The sequence below is a fragment of the Silene latifolia genome, chromosome 7, assembly GCF_048544455.1.
Source record: "Silene latifolia isolate original U9 population chromosome 7, ASM4854445v1, whole genome shotgun sequence".
Classification (NCBI taxonomy): domain Eukaryota; kingdom Viridiplantae; phylum Streptophyta; class Magnoliopsida; order Caryophyllales; family Caryophyllaceae; genus Silene; species Silene latifolia.
In genome coordinates, this window is record NC_133532.1 from 55,058,258 (window position 1) to 55,085,690 (window position 27,433).

At 38.2% G+C, this 27,433-nt stretch overlaps 1 protein-coding gene across 1 annotated transcript; it reads right to left on the reverse strand.

Moving 5' to 3' along the window:
* Positions 1-22,985: 22,985 nt before the first annotated feature.
* Positions 22,986-23,813, reverse strand: LOC141590100 (uncharacterized). Its single transcript, XM_074410712.1, has one exon. The coding sequence runs from the start codon at positions 23,811-23,813 to the stop codon at positions 22,986-22,988; it is 828 nt and encodes a 275-aa protein (XP_074266813.1).
* Between the last annotated feature and the right edge of the window lie 3,620 nt (positions 23,814-27,433).

Sequence of the window (27,433 nt, forward strand, 5' to 3'; positions counted from 1 at the left end):
GGTATGATCTTTCCAATCTCTTTTTTCCTCTTTATGTTAATGACTATTGATACGTGCATTTTATATAGTCTTTTTAGCCTAATTTATGCGCGTATCTTTATGCTTTTATCGTGGTTTTATGCTACGAAATGCCCCGAATATGCTACTTTGGTGTATTTTGTCTTATTTGCAGGAATGGAACAAAAAGTAGTGAAATCAAGCCATTTGTCGTCCGTTTTGCATGCATTTGTAGGAAGAGTAGATTTGGAGCGGGAATTATAGCTGTCTTGGGATGCGTGAAGTTGTTTCGGGAGCTAAAAGGACAAGTCAAGGTCAAACTAACGTGAATTCTAAGCTGCTGAAGTCAAGATCCACTCGATCGAGTGCTTTCCTAGTCGATCGAGTGGTTTTAGGTCTAATAATTAGTCGCTCGAGCAGTTTTTCTGGTCGATCGACCATCCTTATGTGTGATTGATCGATCGAGTAACTAATCTGGTCGATCGACCGGTTTTTGCTTTCGGTTTACTCGATCGAGTGGTTTTATTCCACTCGATCGAGTGGATTTTGCTACGGGCTGGGCTTTTTGCTTTATTTCCGTCAATTAGGTTTAGCTAATCCTAGTTTCTTATAAATAGGAAGCTGAGGACGACATTTGCACTCTCTCTCATTCTCTTCTCTTCTCCCCCTTACTTGGTTACTGTTCGATACACTGTTACTTTTGTTCTTCATTTCCGGATTATTCTAGTAATTCTTTCTTCCTTTCTCTCTTTTTAATTTAATGTTTATTGTTCTTATTTCTTTTATTCTTGTTTCCCTTATTTCCATGACTAGCTAATTCTCCTTAGTATGTTAGGATTAGGGAAGCCGTGGTAGCAACATGTTTTAATTGACTTGAATAGATTAGCTTTGCGATAAGAATTGTATTAGGCAATTTAATTGTTATCAGGACGAATGAATGCATGCAGGAGACCAATAAATCTAGTTAACCCCGACCTCGATCGAAATATTGGAAGGGAAGGCTTGCTTAATTACAATAGGGTATTGTAGGGCGAAAGCTAAGCTATTTACGCTCTAGGGCGGTTTAAGGACCGAAAGGTGACGACCATAGCTCTTCTTATCAATAGTTTAATCGTCTCAGTATACCCGATAGTATAGTTGCCACGGTGGACCGACTCCTAGCATATTCCCTTCTCTTTATTGTTAAATCCTTCTATTTTTACCTCTCCTTCCTTAACCTCTTAATAGTTTTAGTCAATACAATCAAAACCCCCATTTCCGTGACACCCTGACAGACCGAATTAAATAGATAGATAGCAACTTAGCCTCCCTGTGGAGATCGACCCTACTTACCGCTGACTTCTGTTAGTAGTAACTTAGGTATTTATTTTTGGTACGAAACGACAGTATCAAATTTTGACGCCGTTGCCGGGGAGGCGACGCTTTTTATCTGTTTTATTTTGTTTGTCATTTCGTCTCAAGGGAAGACTAAGTACCTTGAGGCCGTTCTTATCTTTTTCTTTAGTGCTGTTTTGATAGGCCTACAGGTTTATTAGACAAGCTAATGAGGGAGATTATCGAAGGGAAGGCTTGAGTACCTTCGATCCCTCTTGCCAAGATGACATCTGTCTCCCGACTAATTGCTCAGTTTGAAGCCCAAGCTGAAAAACCTGCTAGTTGGGAAAGGAAGAAATCTTGGGGATGTGGTACTGCTGAGCACAATGCAGCTGTAGTTGTGCCGCCACATCCACCCTATCAATGGCCACCGCAACAAGATCCTCCCGATATACGAGAAGAAGAATTTGCGGAGCTGAAATCCTTGATGGAGACACTTGCATTCCAAGCGCAAGAATATGTCTCGCGAGTTGATAAGCTCGAGTCTGTAATTGCTCAGTTAGCAGCTGAGATACAGATAGAAGAGATCGCGGAGCTGACATATTTAATGGGGACGCTTGTATCCCAAGTGCAAGAGAGTGACAGACATATGGACGCTCGAATCCTTGAGCTGGAGTCACAAATAGCTCAGTTAGCAACTGATTCGGATAATGGGCAACCAGAAGAGGTATACCTTGCTGAGAGCGGTTTTTCCCATGAAGAAACCGTGTTGCCCAATGCTGAGGATGACTTTTATGACTCAGACGATGAGTTTCTATCACATTTCACCACCCCACACGAGGATTTTAGTGCTGTACAGGAGGAATCACTCGATCGAGTGACTAATATAAGTCGATCGAGTGATTTGCCAGGAGAAAGTGCTCGATCGAGTGATATTTTCACTCGATCGAGTGAAAATCAAGAGGGAAGTGCTCGATCGAGTAATAATTATACTCGATCGAGTGAGTTGGCCATTGGGAGATATGATTCGTCATGTGGGTTTGATTTAGATGACGATTTTGACGATGATAACGGTTACGGTGAATCCCCCTTATTCAAAGCCGAGTTAGATGCACTTGAGGCTGAGATTTACGGGACGAATTCCACTGAGGGCGACGAAAGGACAGCTGAGTCGGTATTTGCTCCTAGCACGGATGAGGTATTACATTCTTTTGTCAATGATTCCATCGAGAGCAACCTACCTGAGGTAATTAGCGATAATTTTATTATTGTTATTAATCAAAATATGCTACCTCGTTTGACTCATGCTATTTCTTTTAATGCTATACCCCCTCCCATGTAGACGAATAAATTAGCAATTATTCACCATCCTTGTCGTCTCAATTTTGTTAATCTAAAACGAATCCCTACTTTATTGATGATTGCTCCCGCGCTCCTCTATTTTGTGGATAAATTTAGGAGCGCTCATAGGAAATTTGTTCGGCTTAAAAAGTTTTAACATTTTTATTTCCTATTTCTGTAATACACTTTTGTGCTACTTATGCTTCTGTGTAGCACATGCGCAGATGTATGATCTAATGCTGCGCGCTTTGAGCTGTTTTGATTGCAACTAATTCGAGAGCCTCAAAGAAAAATAGGTCGAGATGGGACCTGACTGAAGCTAGCGCTACCCGGGAGGCAACCCGACGATTTTATTTTGCATTTTTATTTTATTTCAGTTGTAATAAATGGTTTTTTATACCAAGGACTTTCTCAGTATGCTTGTCTTGTTAGTTTGCGGTCTGTTTTAATTGCGTTTTGCAGGAATTACATTGAGGATCACTCGATCGAGTGGATTTTCTACTCGATCGAGCACTGTTGCTGTCAATTTCACTCGATCGAGTGGATTATCTACTCGATCGACCACCTGCAAGATGAGAAACTACTCGATCGACCACAATTCCCTTCGATCGAGTAGTTTTTGGATGCCCTTTCACGTGTTGACTTGGATTAGCTTCCTGAGACGGTTTTCCGGACCTTTAGCAACCTCCCATGTTCATGGTCGGTTTGGGGAGTCCCTTTATTCGCGCCATCTTGTGAGTTTTCCGTATTTACTCTCTTTCTCTTTTAGTTTGCATTTCCTTTCCATGTTTTGGTACAATGGGGGCATTGTACGGTTTGGTTTGGGGAGGTTATGCATCCATATCTGTGTCTGCATTTTGTTTTCATTGCATTTCAGTTATCACGTTTAATTTATGTTTCCATTGTTGTTTATTTTTGTTAAAAATTCAAAAATTCCATAAAAATTGAAAAATTGTTAAAATTCAAAAAAATCACGTTTATTTTTGCATATAGGTTGAGTCGGAACGGTAGATTTCAGTGATGAAATTGCACTATTTTTTTTGTCTTTTTGCTTAAGCCTTGCATTGAATTAATTATCTTATTAGCTTTGTCTTATTGCATATCTACGAGTTAATGTTTAATTTAGCTGAACATATAGACTTGACCTGAGATTTTGGCAACCTACTTATAATTTCTAAGGAATTTAGAGCCTTATAAACTGGTGTCATTTGTGACCAGTTTCATGTAGGATTGTGAGTAGTTACTCCTTGCATAGCATGTTCATTAATTTGCACATATATGAAATTCAATTACTTTTTTGCCTACATACATTCGGGTTAGTGGTTGGTGTCACATGCAGGGAGGTGCTTACATTTTCCCTTTCTTTCATTATTACCCATTAAACTCCACATTAGCCAAATTTGCCTATTGACCCTTAGCTACATTCCAAATTTAGCCTGCCTTGTCAAGCCAGTTTAGATTGTTTTTGCGGTATATCGTCTATTGTATCAAGTTTGGCTTATATCTATTGTTTTGGAGTTGGTATTTATGAAGAAAAGGAGGAAATAGAAAAAAAAAAGAAGTTGAAAAAAAAAGGAATTCGAAATGGAAAAGAAGAATTCGAAAAAAAAAGAGAAAAAAAACAGAAAAAAGAAAGAAAAAGAAAAGATGTTGTTTGTTAGTCGGTTTCACTCCTATGCTTTATCTATATCTTTTGAGGAGTTAGTTCAGTTTGGTTTGGTGAGATTTTATGCCAAATGAAGGGCATTGTGCTTATTTCATAATTGAGTTGGAAATGGTTGTTGTCATATGGTTCTGTTTAGGTACTAGCTTGATCACCTATACCTCCACATTCCCATAACATGTTTTGCCTTTTCTTACCCATTGCCTCACTTTACCATATTTTTGTAAGCCCTCGGCTGTGACGGACCTTGTTTGGTTGGAATGTGTGTACGGTAGCTAGAATTGTCTATCATATTAGTTGCATGCATGTGAAGGAAATGTAGATTCATATACATATTAACATACTCATATATGTCTAAATTAATTTGTCATAAAATTAAAACGGATTTTATGCATGCAAACAATAATAAAATAGAGGATAAAACATGTCCTTACATTGGAGATTTTCGGTTATTAGGGCACAAAAGAGATCACCTTTCTCTTTTGATCTTGAGCTTTTCCTTATGGATGAACAAGATCTAAGTATAAGATCTCTCCCTAAGCTTTATACCCAAGGCTTAACACTTAATCTAATTAATATTATTTGATCTAGTATAATATTAATCTTGTGAAAAATTGAACCAAAAATTTGGTATTTGAGTTCTCAAAACCGGTTGAGAGAAGAGGAGAGGAAGAGGAATTATTTTTATCTCTCTAAAAATAATTATGTTGAGTGAATGAATGAATTATCTAACACACTATGCCATATAGTGAAAGATAAAATAAAATGAAAAAGAACCCTTGTTCTTTCCAAGGGAGAACCGGGTAGGGTGGAGGGAAATGGCCTATGCATGGCCTTTGTGCTCTTACACAAAAGGCACTAGGTATGCATGCCTATATTAGAGAAATGATGATTAATTCCACTAATCTAAATTAACATAATATGTTAATTATTCCCAATATTTCGGTCCACATTGTAATATGGATTCCATATTATTTTTGTCAAATGTCAATATGTCACATGTCACATGTAACATAAATTGTTTATGTATTTTTAACATATTAAAAATCAACGTATTAATAAAAATACGTCATATACAAAAATCGACTTAGTAATTCATAATTACTCGTACCAAAATATTTTACCGTTTATAAATCGCATTTATAATAATTCATTCAAATCCAATTGTTTCTTTAAACAATAATTTCATCCGAGTAATGATACAATTTGATTACTCAGACCGTATCTCATTTAATCACATTTCAATTTGATACGCAAATTTTACTTCCAAAATCGTCCGTCAATTTTTCAAGTAATTTAATTAACTCGTAACATTATACGATTAATTAAATGATCAATTAAGAGTATCGCCCTATAGGTATGACCTAGGGGGTCAATCGATCACCACCGTCACACGACAAAGAATGTCAAACTCTAGTCACCAATCATTACCGATATATGTTGACCGGTTGACAAGAATAATATTACTTCCCAATTGTATTCTATATAATGAGACTTAAACATGTGATCATCATGATCAACAGTCGTGATCGCATTATTATCGGAGGACACATATTCCAACAATCTCCCACTTGTCCTCGACAAGTGTGCGTCACCAATTCTCTTGTCCTATTACTATCTCCCACTCAATGCAAGGTGTCTTTCAGGTCGTACTTGCAAGTGATCATATCGAGAGTGGTTTCCTCGATCTGGAGAATAACTGATTGACCGGACTTATCTATCATAGATACTTTCCGAGCGTGGCCACGCATTTCCAGTTCATTACTCCTCGAGTGGCCCTGAGATATTGTTTTAACCCTGACTAGGGGTGGACAATTCCTATCGCACTCATTCCCTTTGACTAGCCACAGCCATCATAACCCAAAATATGCCCATTTGACCCCATTTACGAAGGTCGTAGTAACACAAATCAAAGTTAATCAAATCTGTGCCATCTTAGGAGAATAGTCTTTAGTCAAAAGAATCGACTCATTTGAATACTATAGCGACTCTCGCCACGACCAGGCTATATAAATTTGCCAGAACTCTATAAGCGGTCATAAGGCCCGACAAGGTGTTCCTAACATCTGCCTATGTGATCGACTAGTCATCTCACATGACTCTATGGCACTTGAACTTGCCATCAATCGCCTCACACTCTAGTCACTTCGAGACGTCACCTCATACAAGTGACTATGGGCAAATACTATGTTAATCCGTGTTCACTTTAACGGGGTTCAATTGTCTCTACAACCCGTATGGATGTAACAAGGTATAAATTAAAGATAAAAGACAAATGTGATTATGAACATGAACAAAAACAACACTTTTATTTCATTTCAAAATCTAACAGAAATTTGGTACACGTTTAAGTCCCATGGACGTAACATGCCCATCATGCTTAGCTGCGATAAAGGCTTGGTGAGCGGATCGGCTATGTTGTCATCCGTCCCAACCTTACAAATCGCAATTTCCTTTCTTTCAATGAAATCTCTTATTACATGATATTTTCTAAGTACATGTCTAGATCTATTACTAGACTTCGGCTCCTTAGCTTGGAAGATCGTCCCACTATTATCACAATAGAGAGTGATGGGATCATTGGCGGTAGGTACTACTTTTAGTCCTTCCGTGAATTGCTTGATCCACATAGCTTCCTTGGCGACTTCGATCTTGCTATGTACTCACCTCCGTTGTCGAATCATTGTTCTGCTTCCTTGAAGCTTCTCCAACTTACGGCACCACCATTGAGCATGAAAACAAAACCAGCTTGTGATTTCATGTCATCTCTATCTGTTTGAAAACTTGAGTCCGTGTATCCATTAACACGCAACTCAGTGTCTCCTCCAAACACAAGGATAGAGTCCTTAGTTCTTCTCAAGTACTTAAGGATGTTCTTGACAGCAATCCAGTGACTCTCACCTGGATTTCCTTGATATCTACTCGTCATGCTCAAGGCATACGAGACATCAGGACGTGTGCATATCATGGCATACATGATTGATCCAACAGCGGAAGCGTAAGGGATCAACTTCATGCGTTCAACATCATGGGGTTCGGAGGGACATTGAGTCTTGCTCAATATCGTTCCGGTTACCATAGGTACCAAACCCCTTTTGGATTTGTCCATGCTGAATCGTCGAAGAATCTTATCAACATAAGACTCTTGACTTAGTGCCAATATCCTCTTGGATCTATCTCTATAGATCCGGATACCTAATATGCGTTGTGCCTCTCCTAAATCCTTCATTTGGAAGTGTGATGTGACCATAATTGGCGCATATTTAGCCCCCGAATTACCATTGTTTCCATGCTTTTTAGTGCCTATTTGGGTCATTTCTTATCTTTAGTTCTTTGTTTTGCATATTCTTTGAGATTTTGATCCCTTGGTAGGAAAGGAGTAAGAATCTTGCATTTTCATGGCAAAATAAGGCTAAATTGATCATATTCAATGACCAAGCATCAAGGAGAGACAAGACTAGAAGGCCTTTGTACATAGCATAGTAGAAGAGCATAGTTGAGAAAAGGATCCTTGAGTCCCCAAGGAAATCCCCAAGGAATTCATGAAGAAAAGGGAAGAGAAGAAGAAGAAAAGATCTTTGCGGACAATCCGAACGGATTGTACACAATCCGTCCGTCCGCCCAAGCCCAATCCGAGCGTCCCTCAAAGGAATCCGCTCGGATTCCCCTCGCCAATCCGAGCGTCTTGCCCAAGAATCCGCTCGGATTCTCCAGGCCAGATCCGGCCGTCCCGACTCCCATCCGCACGGATTTGATGCAAAGACGTTTTCATTCTTCAAGCCACGATAAGAGAAGCCCTTCTCTCGGAGAATACCGAGTCTCCTTGCTCAACTTAAAAAGTGTAATTACTAGTTTAGCCCTTAGTTAACCCTAATGCATCCTCCGTAATTTTCACTATAAATACCCCATTAGTCTAATTAGAGGAGCATGTTCTTCTTATCAATAATTAGTGTAGTTAATATTAATCAAATCTCTCTTCAATATTGTAATCAAATATTAATCAAGTTTTAATCCAAGTTTTAGTTCTTTAATCTCTCTCTTGTTCTTACTTTATTTTGGGTAATTGAAGATTATTTGGGTTATTATTGGGAGATTGACAACCTCTCAATCTAGGATTCAAGTACTTCTATTATTCTTGCTTTATTATTGGAATCATTAGTAGGTATAATCTCTTAATCCCTTTTTAATTATTGCTAATTACTTTCATTTATTCATCATGTTTCATTATGTTAGTATGATTGACAACCTTTCTAGCATGATCAATATGATAATGAGTGAGTAGTCTCTTAGCTAGGGTTTAATGGGTGATTAGGGAAACCAACATGGGGAATGATTCATGCTTAAATTAATATGCTTTCATATCTTATTTGCTTGCTTGTTTTGATCTTAATACATGCACATGTTATATTTGATGAAATGCTAAGCCTATGAATCCTTGCATTTACTATCATCTTCTATCCTTTCAACTTGACTTGTAAGACATAACCCAACTCGAGTCTTGTTAGACCATGCATGTGTTGAGTAGGAAAGATTAAGTCGACTTGTAGGTGTTGTACAATCTAATCGATTCGGCTCCGGGACCCAAACTTTCCTAGGATTGTAAGATATAACCCAACTCAATCCATCACAACAATAATTGCTTGCTTATAATTTGAGAACATGTTTGTATGATCATATCCCATGAATCCCCTATGAACCCATGACACCCTAGTGCCTTTAATCAATTGTTTACACCCCTTATTTTATTTACCTTGTTAGTTTATTTTCATTGCTATTTTAGTTTAGTAACCTTCTACATCAACCCAATTTGTGACACCCCTTAGACACTACTAGTTACAATAGAATTCTCATTTCAATACCCGTCCCTTGGGATCCGACCTTTACTTGCCTCTTTACTAATTGTAGAGTTGTTTGTGAAGTATAAATTGTGTTTTGTATCGACCATTGACCAACGACCACATATGCTTAATTTGTGAAACGAAATGGACTCGATCAAAGTGGTTACCTAACCACTTATTAACAGAAGACAACATTGGAATATCATTTCCAATGAGTAGTATGTCATCGACATACAAGATTAGGAACACAACATTGCTCCCACTAAATTTCATGTATAAACATGGTTCCTCAACATTTCGAGTGAAACCATTTTCCTTTATTACATCATTGAATCGATGATTCCAACTTCTTGATGCTTGCTTAAGACCATAAATGGATCTCTTAAGCTTGCACACTTTGTTAGGATTTTTAGAATCAACAAAACCTTCGGGTTGTATCATGTACACCTCCTCTTCTAAATGCCCATTTAGAAAAGCGGTTTTGACATCCATTTGCCAAATTTCATAATCATGAAATGCGGCGATCGCTAACAAAATCCGTATGGATCTTAGCATGGCTACGGGGGCGAAGGTCTCATCATAATGGAGACCTTGGACTTGGGTAAATCCTTTTGCCACTAGCCTAGCTTTGTAGACATCGTCATGTCCTTCTATGCCATTTTTGACCTTGAATATCCATTTGCATTGGAGGGTCTTGCCCCTTTAGGCAAATCTACCAAGTCCCAAACTTGGTTTTCAAGCATAGAATCCATTTCGGACTTCATGGCTTCAAGCCATAAGGTGGAATTAGGACTAGAGATTGCGGCCTTGTAGGTGGCGGGCTCGTCACTTTCCATAAGCAACACATCGAGTGTTCCATCTTCCTCGATAAGTCCCACATATCGATCGGGATGGCGAATAACTCGGCCCGTCCTTCTTAGAGGAGGAGGTACAACCGCGTTAGACGACGAAGGAACATCTTCTTGCGTCTCTATTTCGGTTTGTGGCTCTTGAACTTCATCAAGTTCAAAATTTCTCCCACTATGTCTCTTAGAAATAAATTCCTTTTCTAAGAAGACAACCTCGCAAGACACAAACACTTTATGATCTTGAGGTTTGTAGAAGTAATATCCTCGAGAGGTCGAAGGGTAACCTACAAAGGTGCATTTTTCGGATCTTGGGGCAAGCTTGTTGTCGTTCTTAGTTTTGACGTAAGCATCACATCCCCAAATCTTCATATAGGATATATTTGGGATCTTACCCGTCCACATCTCACATGGAGTCTTTTCGGTGGACTTTGTGGGACTATTATTCAAAGATCGAATTGCGGTTTGTATCGCAAATCCCCAAAACGAGTTCGGTAACTCGGTTTGACTCATCATGGATCGAACCATATCAAGTAAGGTTCGATTTCTCCTTTCGGCAACACCATTAAGTTGAGGTGTTCCGGGTGGAGAGAGTTGTGATATAATACCACGACTTTTCAAGTGTGAATCAAATTCAAGGCTAAGGTATTCTCCACCACGATCGGATCGTAGTACCTTAATCCTTTTATTCAATTGGTTCTCTACTTCATTTTGAAATTCCTTGAATTTCTCAAACGCTTCACTCTTATGTTTAATTAAATAGATATACCCATATCTACTTAAATCATCGGTGAAGGTTATGAAGTAGTCATAATTACCACGAGCGGTGATAGTCAATGGTCCACATACATCGGTGTGTATGAGTCCCAATAGCTCACTAGCTCGTGTCCCTTTACCACTAAAAGGATTACGAGTCATTTTGCCAATTAGGCAATATTCGCATGTACCATATGATTGATAATCAAATGGTGTAATCACATTAGTTGAAATTAATCTTTCGATGCGATTCTCGTTTATGTGACCTAATCGACAATGCCAAATGAACGCTTCACTTGGGTCACTTGTTTTGAGTTTCTTTGATTGAATGTTATAAATATCTCTTGTCGGATTTGAGGTCTCTAAAATGTAAATGCCATTGATGGAAGTAGCTTGGCCAATAACCAAATCATTCCTAGAAATAGTACAACAATTGTTCTTAATGGCAAAACAAAAACCGTCCACGTCTAGCATGGCGATTGAAATAATGTTTTTAGAGAGTGTAGGTACATAAAAACAATTATGCAAATACAACTCAAATCTATTTGGCAAAGCTAAAACATAAGTTCCCTTGGATTCGACCGCTACCCGAGCTCCATTTCCAAGGCGTAGATCCACATCTCCCTTGCTAAGCCTCTCCACATCTCTTAAACCCTGTAAATGATTACAAAGGTGAGAACCACAACCGGTATCTAGTACCCATGTCGTAGTGGAAGTATAATTTATATCAATAACATAAATTTCTTTAGGAATTGTACCTTTTGGAGTAATGAGTCCTTCCCTTATATTTCGCAAATACATGGGACAATTCCTAAGCCAATGTCCCATGCCATAGCAATAATGGCATTCATCATTAACTTGCTTGAAGTTTTTGATTTTCTTTCCTTTCTTCTTGAACCTCTTGCCCTTTGAAGCAAGAGCTTGATTGCTAGAGCTCCCACTAGCTTTGGCATCCTTATCTTCTAGAGATAAAGACCCTATAGACCTTATGAGGTAGTCTTCCTGAGACGAACTCACACAAGGTCTAGTAGAAGTGGGTGGTTTAGAAGAGGTGATGAAGTTAAGGTTTCCATCCGAACCTATCCCGAAATGAAGTTCTCTAGTTGTATCGAAATTATTGTTGGAGCATACGTCGTCAAGAACATGGTGATATGACTCAATAGTTATTGGTGCGGTAGCATTTGTTGGATTCATTGTAATGCACTACAAATATGGAGGAAAGGAAATATTAACATTTGTCTTTTTTAAATCATACTTGCAAATTTAACAAGATATGAACATTTATATAGTGACCTCTACCCAACTATAATAAATGATTCCAAGACCCAAATTCATATCGACTTAGGCACGGTGGGGCCGATACATCCTTTATCAATATAACTCGGTGGATTAACGTTTAATCGATTCTACTTTTAGAACTCTTGGTCGATAATATTACATTAACAATTATCTATAGCCCAAAACACATCGACAAGGGCACGGTGGGGCCGATACATCCCTTATCAAATACTTTTGTTGAGTTCAATCCAAATTTCGAATAAATGTGTCCATGATCCAAACCCACATTAACTTGGGCACGGTGGGGCCGATACATCCCTCATCAACATGAATTCGGTGGATTAACATTCATCACCCACTTCCCCTACGTAACAAGGTTTGTACCCCGGTGTGGCCGAGTGCACTCCCTCACGAAATAGGTTTTCATGGTTTCTACTCTTTGGTAAGGCTATGTCTCAATTAATTGTTTTAGCGAGAGGTCATGTCAAATTATTATCTATCACGTTTTAAGTGAACTAAAGCGGTGAACTACGATAATTATATTTGACACGGTCGATAAACTCGATAAAATAAGGATGCATGTTTAGTTATGGCGATTTAGCGATGCATGTGACATAAAATAAAATGCAAGCATAAAGATAAATAAATCCTAGTATGGCCTTTCCTAAAATAGAAAAACTATTTAACTATTACATATTCGGAAACCAACTACATTGGTCCCTTGAACTTCGGTTGTGGCATGCATCTCGAGGTAACACCGTCTTTATGTATCGTCATTCTTGAAGAAATCCGTCTTTGGGAACTCCGGAATGAATAAAATTACATAATAAATTACATAATTTCCTATTATACATTTGTAACTAAAATAAAATAAATCTATTAAATTACAAAACGGTGATACGAGATCACAATAAAAATTACAACCGAATCGATATTCCCATACATTTCGGGAAATACCAATTAAATCTAAGGCCATACTAAGTAAAATTACATAATTCAAAAATTACATAAATTAAAATTATGACAATCATAAAGAAAATGCAGCATTATAATATGTATGAACATGCTCAATTTTATGCTAAATCGCCTTTAAATTGCCAATATCGTATATTACTTGGTTTTTACGGATTTGCGTGATTTCAACATTTTATAATCACAAAAATACATAAACTCATATTTATGCATAAGTTAATTACCCTAACCTCTTAGGACTCAAGATTTAGTCTTCACTAATAATTTGACCACAATTAACCCATATTTTATAAAATTGTTCATAAATGGACCAAAATTACAAAAATAAGCTATTAAACTTCAAATAAATCACAAAATTTCAAATAAATTTGAAATTTGAAATTTAAACTCATGAACATTCTGGAAAAATTCCATGACACTCATAATGTTCAATATCTTAGGTTAAAAATTTTGAAATTTTTCCGGAAAAACAATGTTGCGGTTTATCGATTTTTAATAAATAATCATAAAAATACATGGAAAAATTATTTTCACTAACTTTTCAATTTTAGATCTGAAAAAGATAATAAAATGCAACATTACACGTTTTTCCTAAGTCATAGATTATGTTTTATTAATTTTCCACTAATAATGTCACTATTTATGCTATTTTTCTTCAAAAATTCATAAATCATGCAAAAAGACTTCTTTATAGCCAATTATTTGACACACATCTTGTAAAATTTCATGTGACAACATATTAATTTTCTATGACCAGATTCGAAATTTAACTCATATTAACCTATTTTTCACTTAAATCCGAATTTAATAATGAAAAAATCATTTTTCGAGCATAACAAGTCCAAAAATTATGAAAATTTACAGGTTATCTCAAAATAATATATGTGACAACATATCCAAAAATCAACTTAAAATTCGAAGTATAGCTAATTTTAGACCAAAAATGACATTTTTACTCATAAAATCATATTTAAATGCCATTATTGTAAATTATGAACAATAAAAATCCGAAAAATTAACCAAAATATCCTAAAACATTTTAGGACCAGAAATATTAACATGCATGTAATAATTTCGTGATATATCATAATAACACAAATTTTACAAGTTTTATTTGTTATTCTTATAACTCGGAAAAACTTTTAACCAATTTGCATGCAAACAACCGAGGCTCTTGATACCGATTGAAGGAAATGTAGATTCATATACATATTAACATACTCATATATGTCTAAATTAATTTGTCATAAAATTAAAACGGATTTTATGCATGCAAACAATAATAAAATAGAGGAGAAAACATGTCCTTACATTGGAGATTTTCGGTTATTAGGGCACAAAAGAGATCACCTTTCTCTTTTGATCTTGAGCTTTTCCTTATGGATGAACAAGATCTAAGTATAATATCTCTCCCTAAGCTTTATACCCAAGGCTTAACACTTAATCTAATTAATATTATTTGATCTAGTATAATATTAATCTTGTGAAAAATTGAACCAAAAATTTGGTATTTGAGTTCTCAAAACCGGTTGAGAGAAGAGGAGAGGAAGAGGAATTATTTTTATCTCTCTAAAAATAATTATGTTGAGTGAATGAATGAATTATCTAACACACTATGCCATATAGTGAAAGATAAAATAAAATGAAAAAGAACCCTTGTTCTTTCCAAGGGAGAACCGGGTAGGGTGGAGGGAAATGGCCTATGCATGGCCTTTGTGCTCTTACACAAAAGGCACTAGGTATGCATGCCTATATTAGAGAAATGATGATTAATTCCACTAATCTAAATTAACATAATATGTTAATTATTCCCAATATTTCGGTCCACATTGTAATATGGATTCCATATTATTTTTGTCAAATGTCAATATGTCACATGTCACATGTAACATAAATTGTTTATGTATTTTTAACATATTAAAAATCAACGTATTAATAAAAATACGTCATATACAAAAATCGACTTAGTAATTCATAATTACTCGTACCAAAATATTTTACCGTTTATAAATCGCATTTATAATAATTCATTCAAATCCAATTGTTTCTTTAAATAATAATTTCATCCGAGTAATGATACAATTTGATTACTCAGACCGTATCTCATTTAACCACATTTCAATTTGATACGCAAATTTTACTTCCAAAATCGTCCGTCAATTTTTCAAGTAATTTAATTAACTCGTAACATTATACGATTAATTAAATGATCAATTAAGAGTATCGCCCTATAGGTATGACCTAGGGGTCAACGATCACCGCCGTCACACGACAAGAAATGTCAAACTCTAGTCGACCAATCATTACCGATATATGTTGACCAGTTGACAGTAACAATATTACTTCCCAATTGTATTCTATATAATGAGACTTAAACATGTGATCATCATGATCAACAGTCGTGATCGCATTATTGTCGGAGGACACATATTCCAACAGCATGTTTATGTGGGTCGTAGTTTAGGTGAGCGGCTATTTTTCTTTCTCTCTTACATATATATGTTCACCCTTTGCTTCATGAGAGAAGATTGACCCGTGAGAGTCCAGTATTAAAGGTCTTGCAAGGTCGACGGTTCAGCTACTTTTATAAACATCTTATAACTCGTTTACATTTGACTGTTTTCTATAAGTGTTAGTTCGTCTGCATTAAATTGGCTTAAGTGGGCATTTGTAGCTAGCTTTGAGAAATCTTTTTCCGTTCCATTAGTTGCATTTTAGTTTACTCGAGGACGAGTAAAGGTTTGGTTTGGGGAGATTTGATACGTGCATTTTATATAATCTTTTTAGCCTAATTTATGCGCGTATCTTTATGCTTTTATCGTGGTTTTATGCTACGAAATGCCCCGAATATGCTACTTTGGTGTATTTTGTCTTATTTGCAGGAATGGAACCAAAAGTAGTGAAATCAAGCCATTTGCCGTCCGTTTTGCATGCATTTGTAGGAAGAGTAGATTTGGAGCGGGAATTATAGCTGTCTTGGGATGCGTGAAGTTGTTTCGGGAGCTAAAAGGACAAGTCAAGGTCAAACTAACGTGAATTCTAAGCTGCTGAAGTCAAGATCCACTCGATCGAGTGCTTTCCTAGTCGATCGAGTGGTTTTAGGTCTAATAATTAGTCGCCGAAAGCGTTTTTCGTCGATCGACCCGATCCCTTATGTGTGATTCAGTCGATCGAGTAACTAATCTGGTCGATCGACTGGTTTTTGGCTCGGTTTACTCGATCGAGTGGTTTTATTCCACTCGATCGAGTGGATTTTGCTACGGGCTGGGCTTTTTGCTTTATTTCCGTCAATTAGGTTTAGCTAATCCTAGTTTCTTATAAATAGGAAGCTGAGGACGACATTTACACTCTCTCTCATTCTCTTCTCTTCTCCCCCTTACTTGGTTACTGTTCGATACACTGTTACTTTTGTTCTTCATTTCCGGATTATTCTAGTAATTCTTTCTTCCCTTCTCTCTTTTTAATTTAATGTTTATTGTTCTTATTTCTTTTGTTCTTGTTTCTCTTATTTCCATGACTAGCTAATTCTCCTTAGTATGTTAGGATTAGGGAAGCCGTGGTAGCAACATGTTTTAATTGACTTGAATAGATTAGCCTTGCGATAAGAATTGTATTAGGCAATTTAATTGTTATCAGGAGGAATGAATGTGTGCAGGAGACCAATAAATCTAGTTAACCCCGACCTGGATCGAAAGATTGGAAGGGAAGGCTTGCTTAATTACAATAGGGTATTGTAGTGAGGGCGAAAGCTAAGCTTTTTACGCTCTAGGGCGGTTTAAGGACCGAAAGGTGATGACCATAGCTCTTCTTATCAATAGTTTAATCGTCTTAGTATACCCGATAGTATAGTTGCCACGGTGGACCGACTCCTAGCATATTCCCTTCTCTTTATTGTTAAATCCTTCTATTTTTACCTCTCCTTCCTTAACCTCGTAATAGTTTTAGTCAATACAATCAAAACCCCCATTTCCGTGACACCCTGACAGACCGAATTAAACAGATAGATAGCAACTTAGCCTCCCTGTGGAGATCGACCCTACTTACCGCTGACTTCTGTTAGTAGTAACTTAGGTATTTATTTTTGGTACGAAACGACAGTATCAACTATGTGGCTTTATTTTGATTGATGCGATAAATACAATGTGAATTTAGGACTTGCATTTAGACTATTTGGCATAGTAGTTGGTAGAAGCATATGCATTAGGATGTATAAATGTTAGTTGCATCATGGCATGTAGTTTGCATGTTAGAAAAATTTTGTGAAACCGTCTACTTGGGAAGCTTGACAAGTGTATATAGGCCCTAGTAGATACTTTTTCTTCTTAAGACTTTGCTTGTTAGAATACTTGTAAAACACCCTAGGATGTGTCATGCTAGTCTCCTTTGACCCATGGATTAAGGCCTAGTCAAGAGTACCTTGTGATGTGATAACTCCTTGGCTACCGTTTATTCCAAGGTGACCCTTGAAACCATCCAACCATCATTCATCCATGTTCTACCCCATTTTGTCATCAAAGGGAATGGGCACAAAAAAAATTGTTCAAAAATTTGAGTTCAAGAAATGAAATGAAAAGTCAAAAAGTTTGCACAAATTGCATCAAATGAAAAGAGGAGTAACAAAAATAAAAACTCCTATGCTTCAAATATAAGGCACCCTCGTTACTAATTGGGGTGACTTTGAAAATGTTCAAAATAAAATGCAAGAGTTGAAAGTTGTCAAGTATTGAAATGCCAAACATCAAAAGAAATGGCAAAAAGAAAATGTTCTCAAATGTTTTATGCCACAAGAAATTGGGGGGGGGGGGGACAAAAAAGCAAACTCCCACATGAAACTCAAATAATATTGATCCCTATATCCATCGTATCTATTTTTGTGCATGGTAGAGAGGGGACGACCCTTCTTCTTGTCTAGGTAAGAAGGGGAATTCCGCGATCCTCCAGTGTTTCTAACACCATAGGGAGTCTACTCTTGACAAAAGCACTTAGCGATTGAGGACAAAGGTACCCTAGCTTGACACAACTTGGAGGTGATTTATTGGTATCCTTCTAGGTTTAGTAGTTTGAAGAAATTGTATCTATGAAGGAGTGTGTACCCTTGAATTGCTTCCCCTTTATATAATTTCCGCCACTTATATGAGGAAAGTGGCTATTCTTTTGTAGATGCATCCATTACTTGTTTTGTGTGCTTTAATGCTTGGATGTGTCGCCATTTTGGCAAGACCCACCTTGCCTTGCAAGAAGGCATCCTACCTCATGGTTGTCTTGTTGTGAGTTGAAGGGGCGGAGTGAGACCCGCTAATTGTCTCATATCGGTTATATTATTAGGATAGTTTAAATAAAGGTCTAGTTTTAGTCACCTCTTTACTCGGGACGAGTAAAGGTTCGGTTTGGGGATATTTGATGTGAACATTATTTGCGCACATTTAGTCCCCTAATTGAACTTATTTTGCATACTTTTATAACATTTCATGACCATTTTATCCGTCAAATCCTTCCTATTTGCTTTCCTAGTGCATTCTATATGTTTTGTAGGAAAGAAGATAATAAGGCGAAAATTACCGTCTTTCGTGCATATTTGGAAGCTTGTTAACGATATTTGATGGACTAAGTATGAAGAGGAGGCAAGAATGATGACCAAGGAAGAAGAAATAAAGAGTATATAGAGGCATCTTAGGCTTAAAAGCAAAAAGAAAGGGAATAGCAGCTCAACCCGCGCGGGTCAAGCCTATCTGGAGCAGGATAATGATGAACCAGCTCGGGTCAATTTCAACCCGCTCGGGTTGAAGCTCTGGATGCTCGTTTTCAGCTCGGAACGAGCATATTCCTGGACAGGAAGTTCTTCCTTTCTACGTGAACCATGATCCGCGCATATTTTGTCAAAGACTAGCTAAAAGGAGACCGGCATCTCTTTTGAGAGGAGCGATTCCTTACCTAACATTTAGCATTGTTATTTACTATTTTACCCTTGCTCAACCTAATGATGCTCTACTATATATACCCCATTTGTAATAATCAAACCATCAAGTTTTCATTAGATTAAATCAATCTTTCTTTAGATTAGGTTAAGCTTTCATTAGGAGTAGATTAGAATAAATTACTCTTTAATCTTTCCACAAATCACACATTAATCTTTCCTTTAATTATTATTCAAGTTTATTATTGAGTAATTCAAGTTTATTATTGGGTAATTAGAAGATCATTTGGGTTTATTGGGAGATTGACAACCTTCCATCAATCATCAAGTACTTCTATTATTCTTTGCATTATTATTTTGGAATCTCCATAGGTATAATTCTCTTAATCTTTGTTTTAATTATTGTTAATCTTTCTTACTTGTTCATCATGTTTTGCCTTGTTAATATGATTGACAACCTTATTAGCATGTCAAACTTGATAATGAGTGAGTAGTCTTTTAGCTAGGATTAATGGGTAATTAAGGAAACCAACATGGAGATTGATTCATACTTAATCTAATATGTTCACATAGTTTATTTGCTTGCTTGTTGTGATGTCAACCTATGCACATGTTATGTTTGATGAAATGCTAAGCCTATGAATCCTTGCATTTACAACCATCTCTTATCTATTCAACTTGACTTGTAAGATATAAACCAACTCGAGTCTTGTTAGACCATGCATAGAAGTGATTAGGGGGAAAGTAAGTCTACTTGTAGGTGTTATACAATCTAATCGATTCGGCTCCGGGACCCAACTCTTCCTAAGAACCGTAAGACATAAACCAACTCGGTTCCTTTACAACAATAATTGCTTGCTTATAATTGAGAACATTTTTGTATGATCAACTCCCATGATTTCCTTATGAACCCATGATATCCTAGCATTTTTAGTCATTTGTTTACATCTTTCCTTTTGTTGCTTGTTTATTGCTTTTATTAGATTAGAATCATCAACCCATTATAATTGTGACAACCCCAAGCACAACCATAATTATATTGAATAATTTGAGTAACCACCATCCCATGGATCGACCTCGACTTACCGCTAACTATTTGTTGAGAATTATAAATGTGTTTGATTGGATGTGACCCGATGACTTCACCCATCACTTTCATCATTTCTTTATATTTTCAAAGCAAACATATTAGTCACCAACACTAAGTCATCCTTGGTTCTACATACCATGCCGGATTTTAACCTGGATACGATGATGAGTATCGACTAATTATATTCAAATGAACTTAAAGTAATTAGTTCATAATTATTTTCAAAACTATTCATGTCAAGCTTGTCAAGTCGAACCCGACACCTAATATTATCAAAATAATGATGATTATTCGAGTCTAGTTCTTCAAATCAACAAATGCGGTCTAAACGAACCTTTCAAACCAAATCGGGTTCAAATACCCATTTCTCAACACGTTTTACAACGTTTTCTAAATGGTCAGAATACGGCATATAACCGTAGGTTGACCCGCGCCTAAAACAGGCCTTTCAATTCTCATTTTCAAAACCAGGGGAGGTCCCCTTACACCGCCGGCTGGCTCGCGCCTCATGTAGCCGCCTGGTACAGGGCATATTTTCTTTCCAGCATTAGTCTAGGACGATCCCAACTCCGGTTAGCCCGGATATAGGACGGATCAGATGACTATTTGCTCATTCAAAATCTTATTTGCAAAATGCCTTACTAAGACAAATGGATCACGTTATGCACCATAAACCTAATTTGGTAAATGGATGTTTAATTTCCTTCTTGTATGCAAATCAATCATAAATCCAACTCGACATCTTATACTTGATACTTGGATTAAATCAACCGACTTAGAAAGCTCTCACATGTTAGGTTTAAATTATTGGATGCGCATTCATGCATTTAAACCGTTTTATCAACTTTTGCATTCAACCAACCAAGATCGATCTGTAGAGACCACTACCGCGGGCAGGATTGGGTATCTGATTAAAGGGCTTCCCAATACGTACCTTCGCCTCTTACTCATAAATTTTGGATAGTGGACGACCTTATCCAGGGCGTACGAGAGTCATTCTAGAGATAGGATGCTAAAGAGCGATGATTCCTTATCTTTAGTACCTATGTCGAACCCTGCTTTGTGCTTCATTTGACCGAGGTATAAAGTGGATTCGAACGGGTTCCAAGCATCCCACAAATTCTTGGTGGCGACTCCGAACATCTCTAATCGTTTCGAGACCCTTACCGAGATGAAACCGACCGATCTAAAACGATCCGGTCGAAAGCATTTTTACGCCGCCGAGCGTGGCTTTCAAAAGACCGCTGCCATTGTTCACAGATCGGGCTGGGCATGCGCAGGTGGGCCGATGTCCACACCGACACTAGCTGACATGCTCGGCCCTCGACTGAGTGTGAGAGACCGACTCGGCCCGCGGGAAGAAGATGTGGGTCCTCTGCCAAAACGGGCCAAAGTGAAGATGGGTGAGACATGCATCATCTCGCGGTGATGGGCCGTGCGCCCCGGGTTGTAGCTAGGCTTAAGACTTAGTCTTGGCTATTTTACTATTATTATTTATATTATGTTGTGTGTTTTCCTTCTCATTTATGTGATGAGCTTCGCTCGGAAATAAAAGTTGTCATGGGCTTCGCCCGGAATTAGAAAGAAATAAAAACTATAATTTATAAAGAATCCCCAATTTCTGCATTCAAAAAATTTCATTTTCGTATTACAAAATTGATGTTTCGGTTGTACTCTTTTCAGGAGTTGCCTACGTATCTGCTTGTGCAGAATCAAACCGAGTTCGTAGTTCCAGTTACAAAGGTATTTAATGCAGTGTTAGCAAATACCGACAATTTATGATTTATTCTAAATGCATTGCAATTTCAAATATTATGTCATAACATTTGAGAATGAGGTCCCTTTTCAAAGGTAGTAATTCTTCAGTTGATCTAAGTTTGTTGGGTTTGCAAAGTCGTTCCCATCCAGATCTGTCAATCGAACGGCTCTACCCGACAAAATCTTCTTGACCAAATATGGGCCGGCCCAATTTGGTTTGAATTTACCCCTCGGGTCTACCGGCAACAATGCACGCATGGATTTCAAGACCAAATCTCCTTCTTTTATTACTCGGGGTTTGACCTTTTTGTTAAAGGCCCTCTCTATCCTCTTCTGGTAGAGTTGTACATGATATAAGGCAGTTAAACGGCGCTCATCGAGCATTACTAGAGAATCATATCGGGCTTGGACCCAATCCGCTTCTGGGACCTCACTTTCAAGTAGGATTCTTAGAGACTGTATTTCTAACTCGGCTGGTTGACCACTTCTATCTCGTACACCAAATAATATGGGGTTGCCCCCGGTTGCTGCCCTTATTGTAGTCCTATACCCCCATAATGCAAAGGGTATCTTCTCAGGCCATTCCCGATAATTATCGGTCATTTTCCTTAGAATAGTTGAAACAGTTTTGTTGGCAGCTTCTACAGCACCATTTGTTTGTGGGCGATAAGGTGATGATTTGTGATGTTTGATCTTATACTTCTGAAGTATAAGTTTGGTTTCAGCTTGAAAATGGGTACCATGGTAACTTATGAACTCGTGTGGGACCCCCATATTGGCAAATAATGTTATTCTGAATGAACTTTGCCACTTGTTTTGCATTGAGAACCTTATAGGATTTAGCTTCTACCCACTTCGTGAACTAGTCAATGGCAACTAGAATGTAGCAATGTCATCCCGTTCCGGAAGGGTTTACCTTTCCAATTGTGTCGATTCCCCAGGTTGAAAATGGCCAGGGAGATGTCATAGTGTACAACATCGAAGGAGGTACATGTTGGACATTCGCGAAAATTTGGCAATTATGATAGTGCCTAACATATTTCCAACAGTCTGCTTCCATCGTGGTCCAATAGTAACCCAATCTCATGAATTTCCGGGCTAACATGTGTGCATTCATCTGTGGCCCACATTCTCCATCATGGACTTCTTCCATAACCTTCTCGGAAGTTGATTTATCGATACATCGTAAAAGAACTCCTTGGGCGGTCCTTTTGTATAACTACCAATCATCGGTCTTGATAAATTGGGCTGTCAACATTCGAAGGGCCCGCTTTCCTCGTGTGTCGAGGTCTGAAGGGTATTCTCCCGTCTCTTTGTATTTCAAGATGGCGGTATACCAAAGATCGGTTTCACTTTCCTCGGGATTTTCGATTGCATTCACATATGATGGTGCGGATCTCCTTTCCACACAAATGGGCATACTATCCATATGCTCGGGAATATTGATTAAGGCTGCCAATTTTGATAATGCATCGGCAAATTGATTTTCATCTCTCAGAAGATGAACATATTTGACATCATCAAAGAATCGTTCCAATTCCTCGATCCTCATTTGATAAGGAGCCAAACTTTCACTTTTGATTTTCCAGGACCCGGTTAATTGATTGATTACCAAAGATGAGTCCCCGTGCAATAGAAGTCGTTCCACGCCTAGGTTTAGAGTGCTACGCAAACCGAGCAAACATGCTTCGTATTCGGCGGCATTGTTGGTGACATTGAAGTCCAATTTGATTGAGACTGGCAGATGTTCACCTGTTGGGGAAATGAGGAGGATTCCGACTCCATATCCCATGTAGTTGGATGCTCCATCAAAATATAGGTCCCACACATCATCTTCGATATGGATTACGTTCTCATCGGGAAATGACCAAGTGTCGATTGCCTCGGTTTCTTCAATTGGATTTTTGGCAAGGAAATAAGCCACTACCTTTCCTTTTATAGATTTTAAGGGTACGTATTTGACGTCGAATTCGGATAGCATAAGGGTCCATCTTGACATTCTACCACTTAGTACAGGTTTTTCAAACAAGTACTTGATCGGATCCATTTTTGAATAAATGTTAATACTGTAGCTAAGCATGTAGTGCCTTAACTTCTATATGGCGCAAACCAAAGCTAAGCATGTGTTTTCAAGTGGAGTATATTTCACTTCATATTCTAAGAACTTTTTACTAAAGTAGTAAATTGCTCTTTCTTCTTTGTCAATAGTTTGGGCTAGCATAGCCCCCATTGCAGTATCCGTAACTGTAAGGTACAGTGATAAGGGCAACCAAGATACATGTGCGCTTAGAACTGGAGGTGACGATAACACTTCTTTGACTTTGTCAAAAGAAGCTTGGCATTGTTCATCCCAGATTTCATGTTCTCCAACCATTAGTTTCTTAAAGATCAGCTCGCATATCATTGTTAGCTTCACGACAAATCGGCTTATATATTAGACTCGGCACAAAAAACCTCGCATTTTTTTCTCAGTCCTGCGAGGAGCCATTTCTACGATAGCCTTGATTTTGGACGGGTCCATTTCAATGCCACTGTGGCTAACGATTTGACCCAATAGTTTACCCGAAGTGACTCCAAATGCACATTTCTGTGGATTTAATCTCATGTTGTATATTCGCAATCTTTCGAATAACTTTTGAAGTGCTTCGAGATGACCACTTCGTTTTTTGGATTTCACGATCATGTCATCGACATAAACTTCTACTTCTTTGTGCATCATGTCATGTAGCAACATCGTTGCTGTCCTTCGATATGTTGCCCCGGCATTGATCAAACCGAAAGGCATCACGGTATAACAAAAGGTTCCCCATTGCGTTGTGAAGGCGGTTTTGTGCATATCTTCCTCGGCCATTTTTATTTGGTTATATCCGGCATACCCATCCATGAATGATAGAAGAGCGTGATTAGCGGTATTGTCGACCAACATGTCGATATGAGGAAGTGAAAAATCATCCTTCGGACTTGCCTTATTTTGATCACGAAAATCCACACAAACTCGGAGTTTCCCGTCTTTCTTTGGTACTGGAACGACGTTAGCAACCCAATCTGAATATTCCGAGACTTTGATAAACCCGGCTTTGAATTGTTTGTCGATTTCTTCCTTTACCTTTACGGACCACTCGGTACGCATTCTACGTAGCTTCTATTTTACTGGCTTAAAACCCGGCTTGATCGGGATTTTATGTTATGCGATTTCCCGGTCAATTCCCGGCATGTCCTTGTAGGACCATGCAAATACATCTTTGAAAGCCCCCAGTAGATTGATAAACCCTCGTCTTTCTTCGGGATCTAAGGTAGTTTCTATCTTAAGTTCCTTCGGTTTAACTAAGGTTCCCATATTAATGGTTTCGGTATCTTCGATTACCGAGCTTATTTGGTCATATTCTTCTAACCTTTTAACCAATTGTGGAGGCGGTTCTACCTCATCGTCATCTTCAATCAATTCGCCTTCGACCTCATTCTCAATGTCATTACTAAAACAATCATTTTCAAAAATTGAATTGCAATGTAAATAAAACAAGTCATAAGCAAACTGGTTCATTTTATTATTAATTTGAAAATTCACGAAATGCGATAATATTTGGGCCAACTGATAAGAATTCAGTTGTGGAATAGGGGTATTCGGGACAGGCCCCGGAATACCAGCATGAGAAGAAAAGATTGGGGAGGGGGTGTTTTCAACACTTGACTCCTTAGACTCAGACTCAGGACTCGACTCGGACTCAGACTCGGAATCAGTTTCAACATCTGGGTTGAATATCTTGCCTTCTCCAGCTGTCAATTTGAATAAAGGCCCTTTGTTGTCGGTCCATTTAATGGTTTTCCGCCATACCGAGCTAGTCCTCTGAGGATCTACCACGGAAATGAGGGTAGATGGATCGAACCTTTCACTTCTAAGGATCATGTTTACCAAACATGATCCTTAGAAGAGAAGGCCCAAAGCCCTATTATCAGTGATTGGGGCCGGTTTTGTCTTAGCCGACATCACGGTTAGGATGTCCTCGGGGATGTAGTAACAATTATGGAATATTTCAATCCCGGGAAGTAGTCTCTTATGCTTCCAATCATAAATGGGTTCGGGAAAATCCAAACAAGGCTCGGCTTCGCCGGCCCTCGTAAAGTATCCATTTAAAGTAAAAAGATACGGTTCCATTTCGATTTCCCGGTCTTCGATCGGTTTCTTACTCTTCTTGAGATAATCTTTCTCGGTGGGTCTATATCCAAGCCCAAATGTCATCCCTTTGTCCATGGGTAGTTTGACTTCGAATTTATTTTCTCTTCGAGGGTATAATTATAAACCAAAGTATTTTCCGGTTTTGAAAACGACCTCGCAAACGCGACTATTTGTGTATAGGTCCATATTCTCCAACTCGGGATTGAGCTCGATGGTGTTGGCTACTTCGAACCCACACGGATCGTTGGAGGGATCGTCCCTCACTTCGGAAGTGATATCCCCTCTGGCCACTACAATTGGAGAAGCATTGATGGTAATGACCTCACCCTTGAACGGGATTTTGATTTTTCGATGTAATGTTGAAGATACGGACCCTATCTCATGGATCCAGGGCCTACCCAATAGCAAATTGAAGGATGAAGCAACATCTATCACTTGACATGTTATTTCTCGTTCCGTGAATCCAATCCGAATCATTATGTTGACTAGTCCGGACACTCGACGTACTGTACCATCGAAAGCCCGAACCGTTTGATTGGTCGGTATGAAGTCATTCTTTTCAAGGCGCAAAATGTGAGCGGTCTTCAAAGGAAGGACATTTACAGCGGACCCGTCATCCACTAAAGTCATCGGAATGTGTTTGTTCCAACATATAATAGCAATATAAAGGGCCAAGTTGTGTTGAGGCCCAAACGGAGGAAGATCTTCATCTGAAAATGTCACGGCATTGGTGAGCCTTGGTTGGACGATGGAAGTAACCATGTTGTCGGGAGTGACATTTTGTGACACGGTCATATTCATAAGGGCTTGAAGTAAAGCTTGTCGGTGTTCAAATGAACTCAACATGAGTTACCAAATGGATACATCGGCCTTAGTATTTTGGAGTTGCTTGATTAGGGGAGCCTCAGAGGTCGTCCCTTCACCAAGAACCTCGACTGTTGCAGGCTCTTTGGAGGACACTTTTTCAAGGATGTCCTTAGGACTAAAGGCATGGCTTGCCTTCTCGATGCGAAATGGGCGCCCAGATCCAGTCAAATGATTAGACTCATGGGCTTCTTTCCTTAATCGTTGGATTTCTACTTGTGTGTGAGGAACAGTAGCAACCTTAGTAAGGTATATATCATCCTCATTATCGGCCCAAATACCGTTAACTTCGTTGGTATTTCCGGAGGGATAAGGAGTACAATCTATAGCAAAATTCCCAATTTGAATTTCATTATTTGGGCTTGATAGGTACTTAGAGTAATCCACATACTCCCGATGTATACTCCCTTTGGATAACACAAGCGAGTGGGACGGAAATGATCAACATTGTCTTCGACAGTGATGAAATTGACATGGTCTTCAAATGGGTTAGTGACGTTGTTGGGCTTAGTATACGGGATTGGAAGCATTCCGTTCTCAATCATATCTTGGATTTCATGCTTTAGCTTAAAGCAATTCTCGATGTCATGACCCTTTCCTTGATGGTAGGCACAATAAGCATCGGGTTT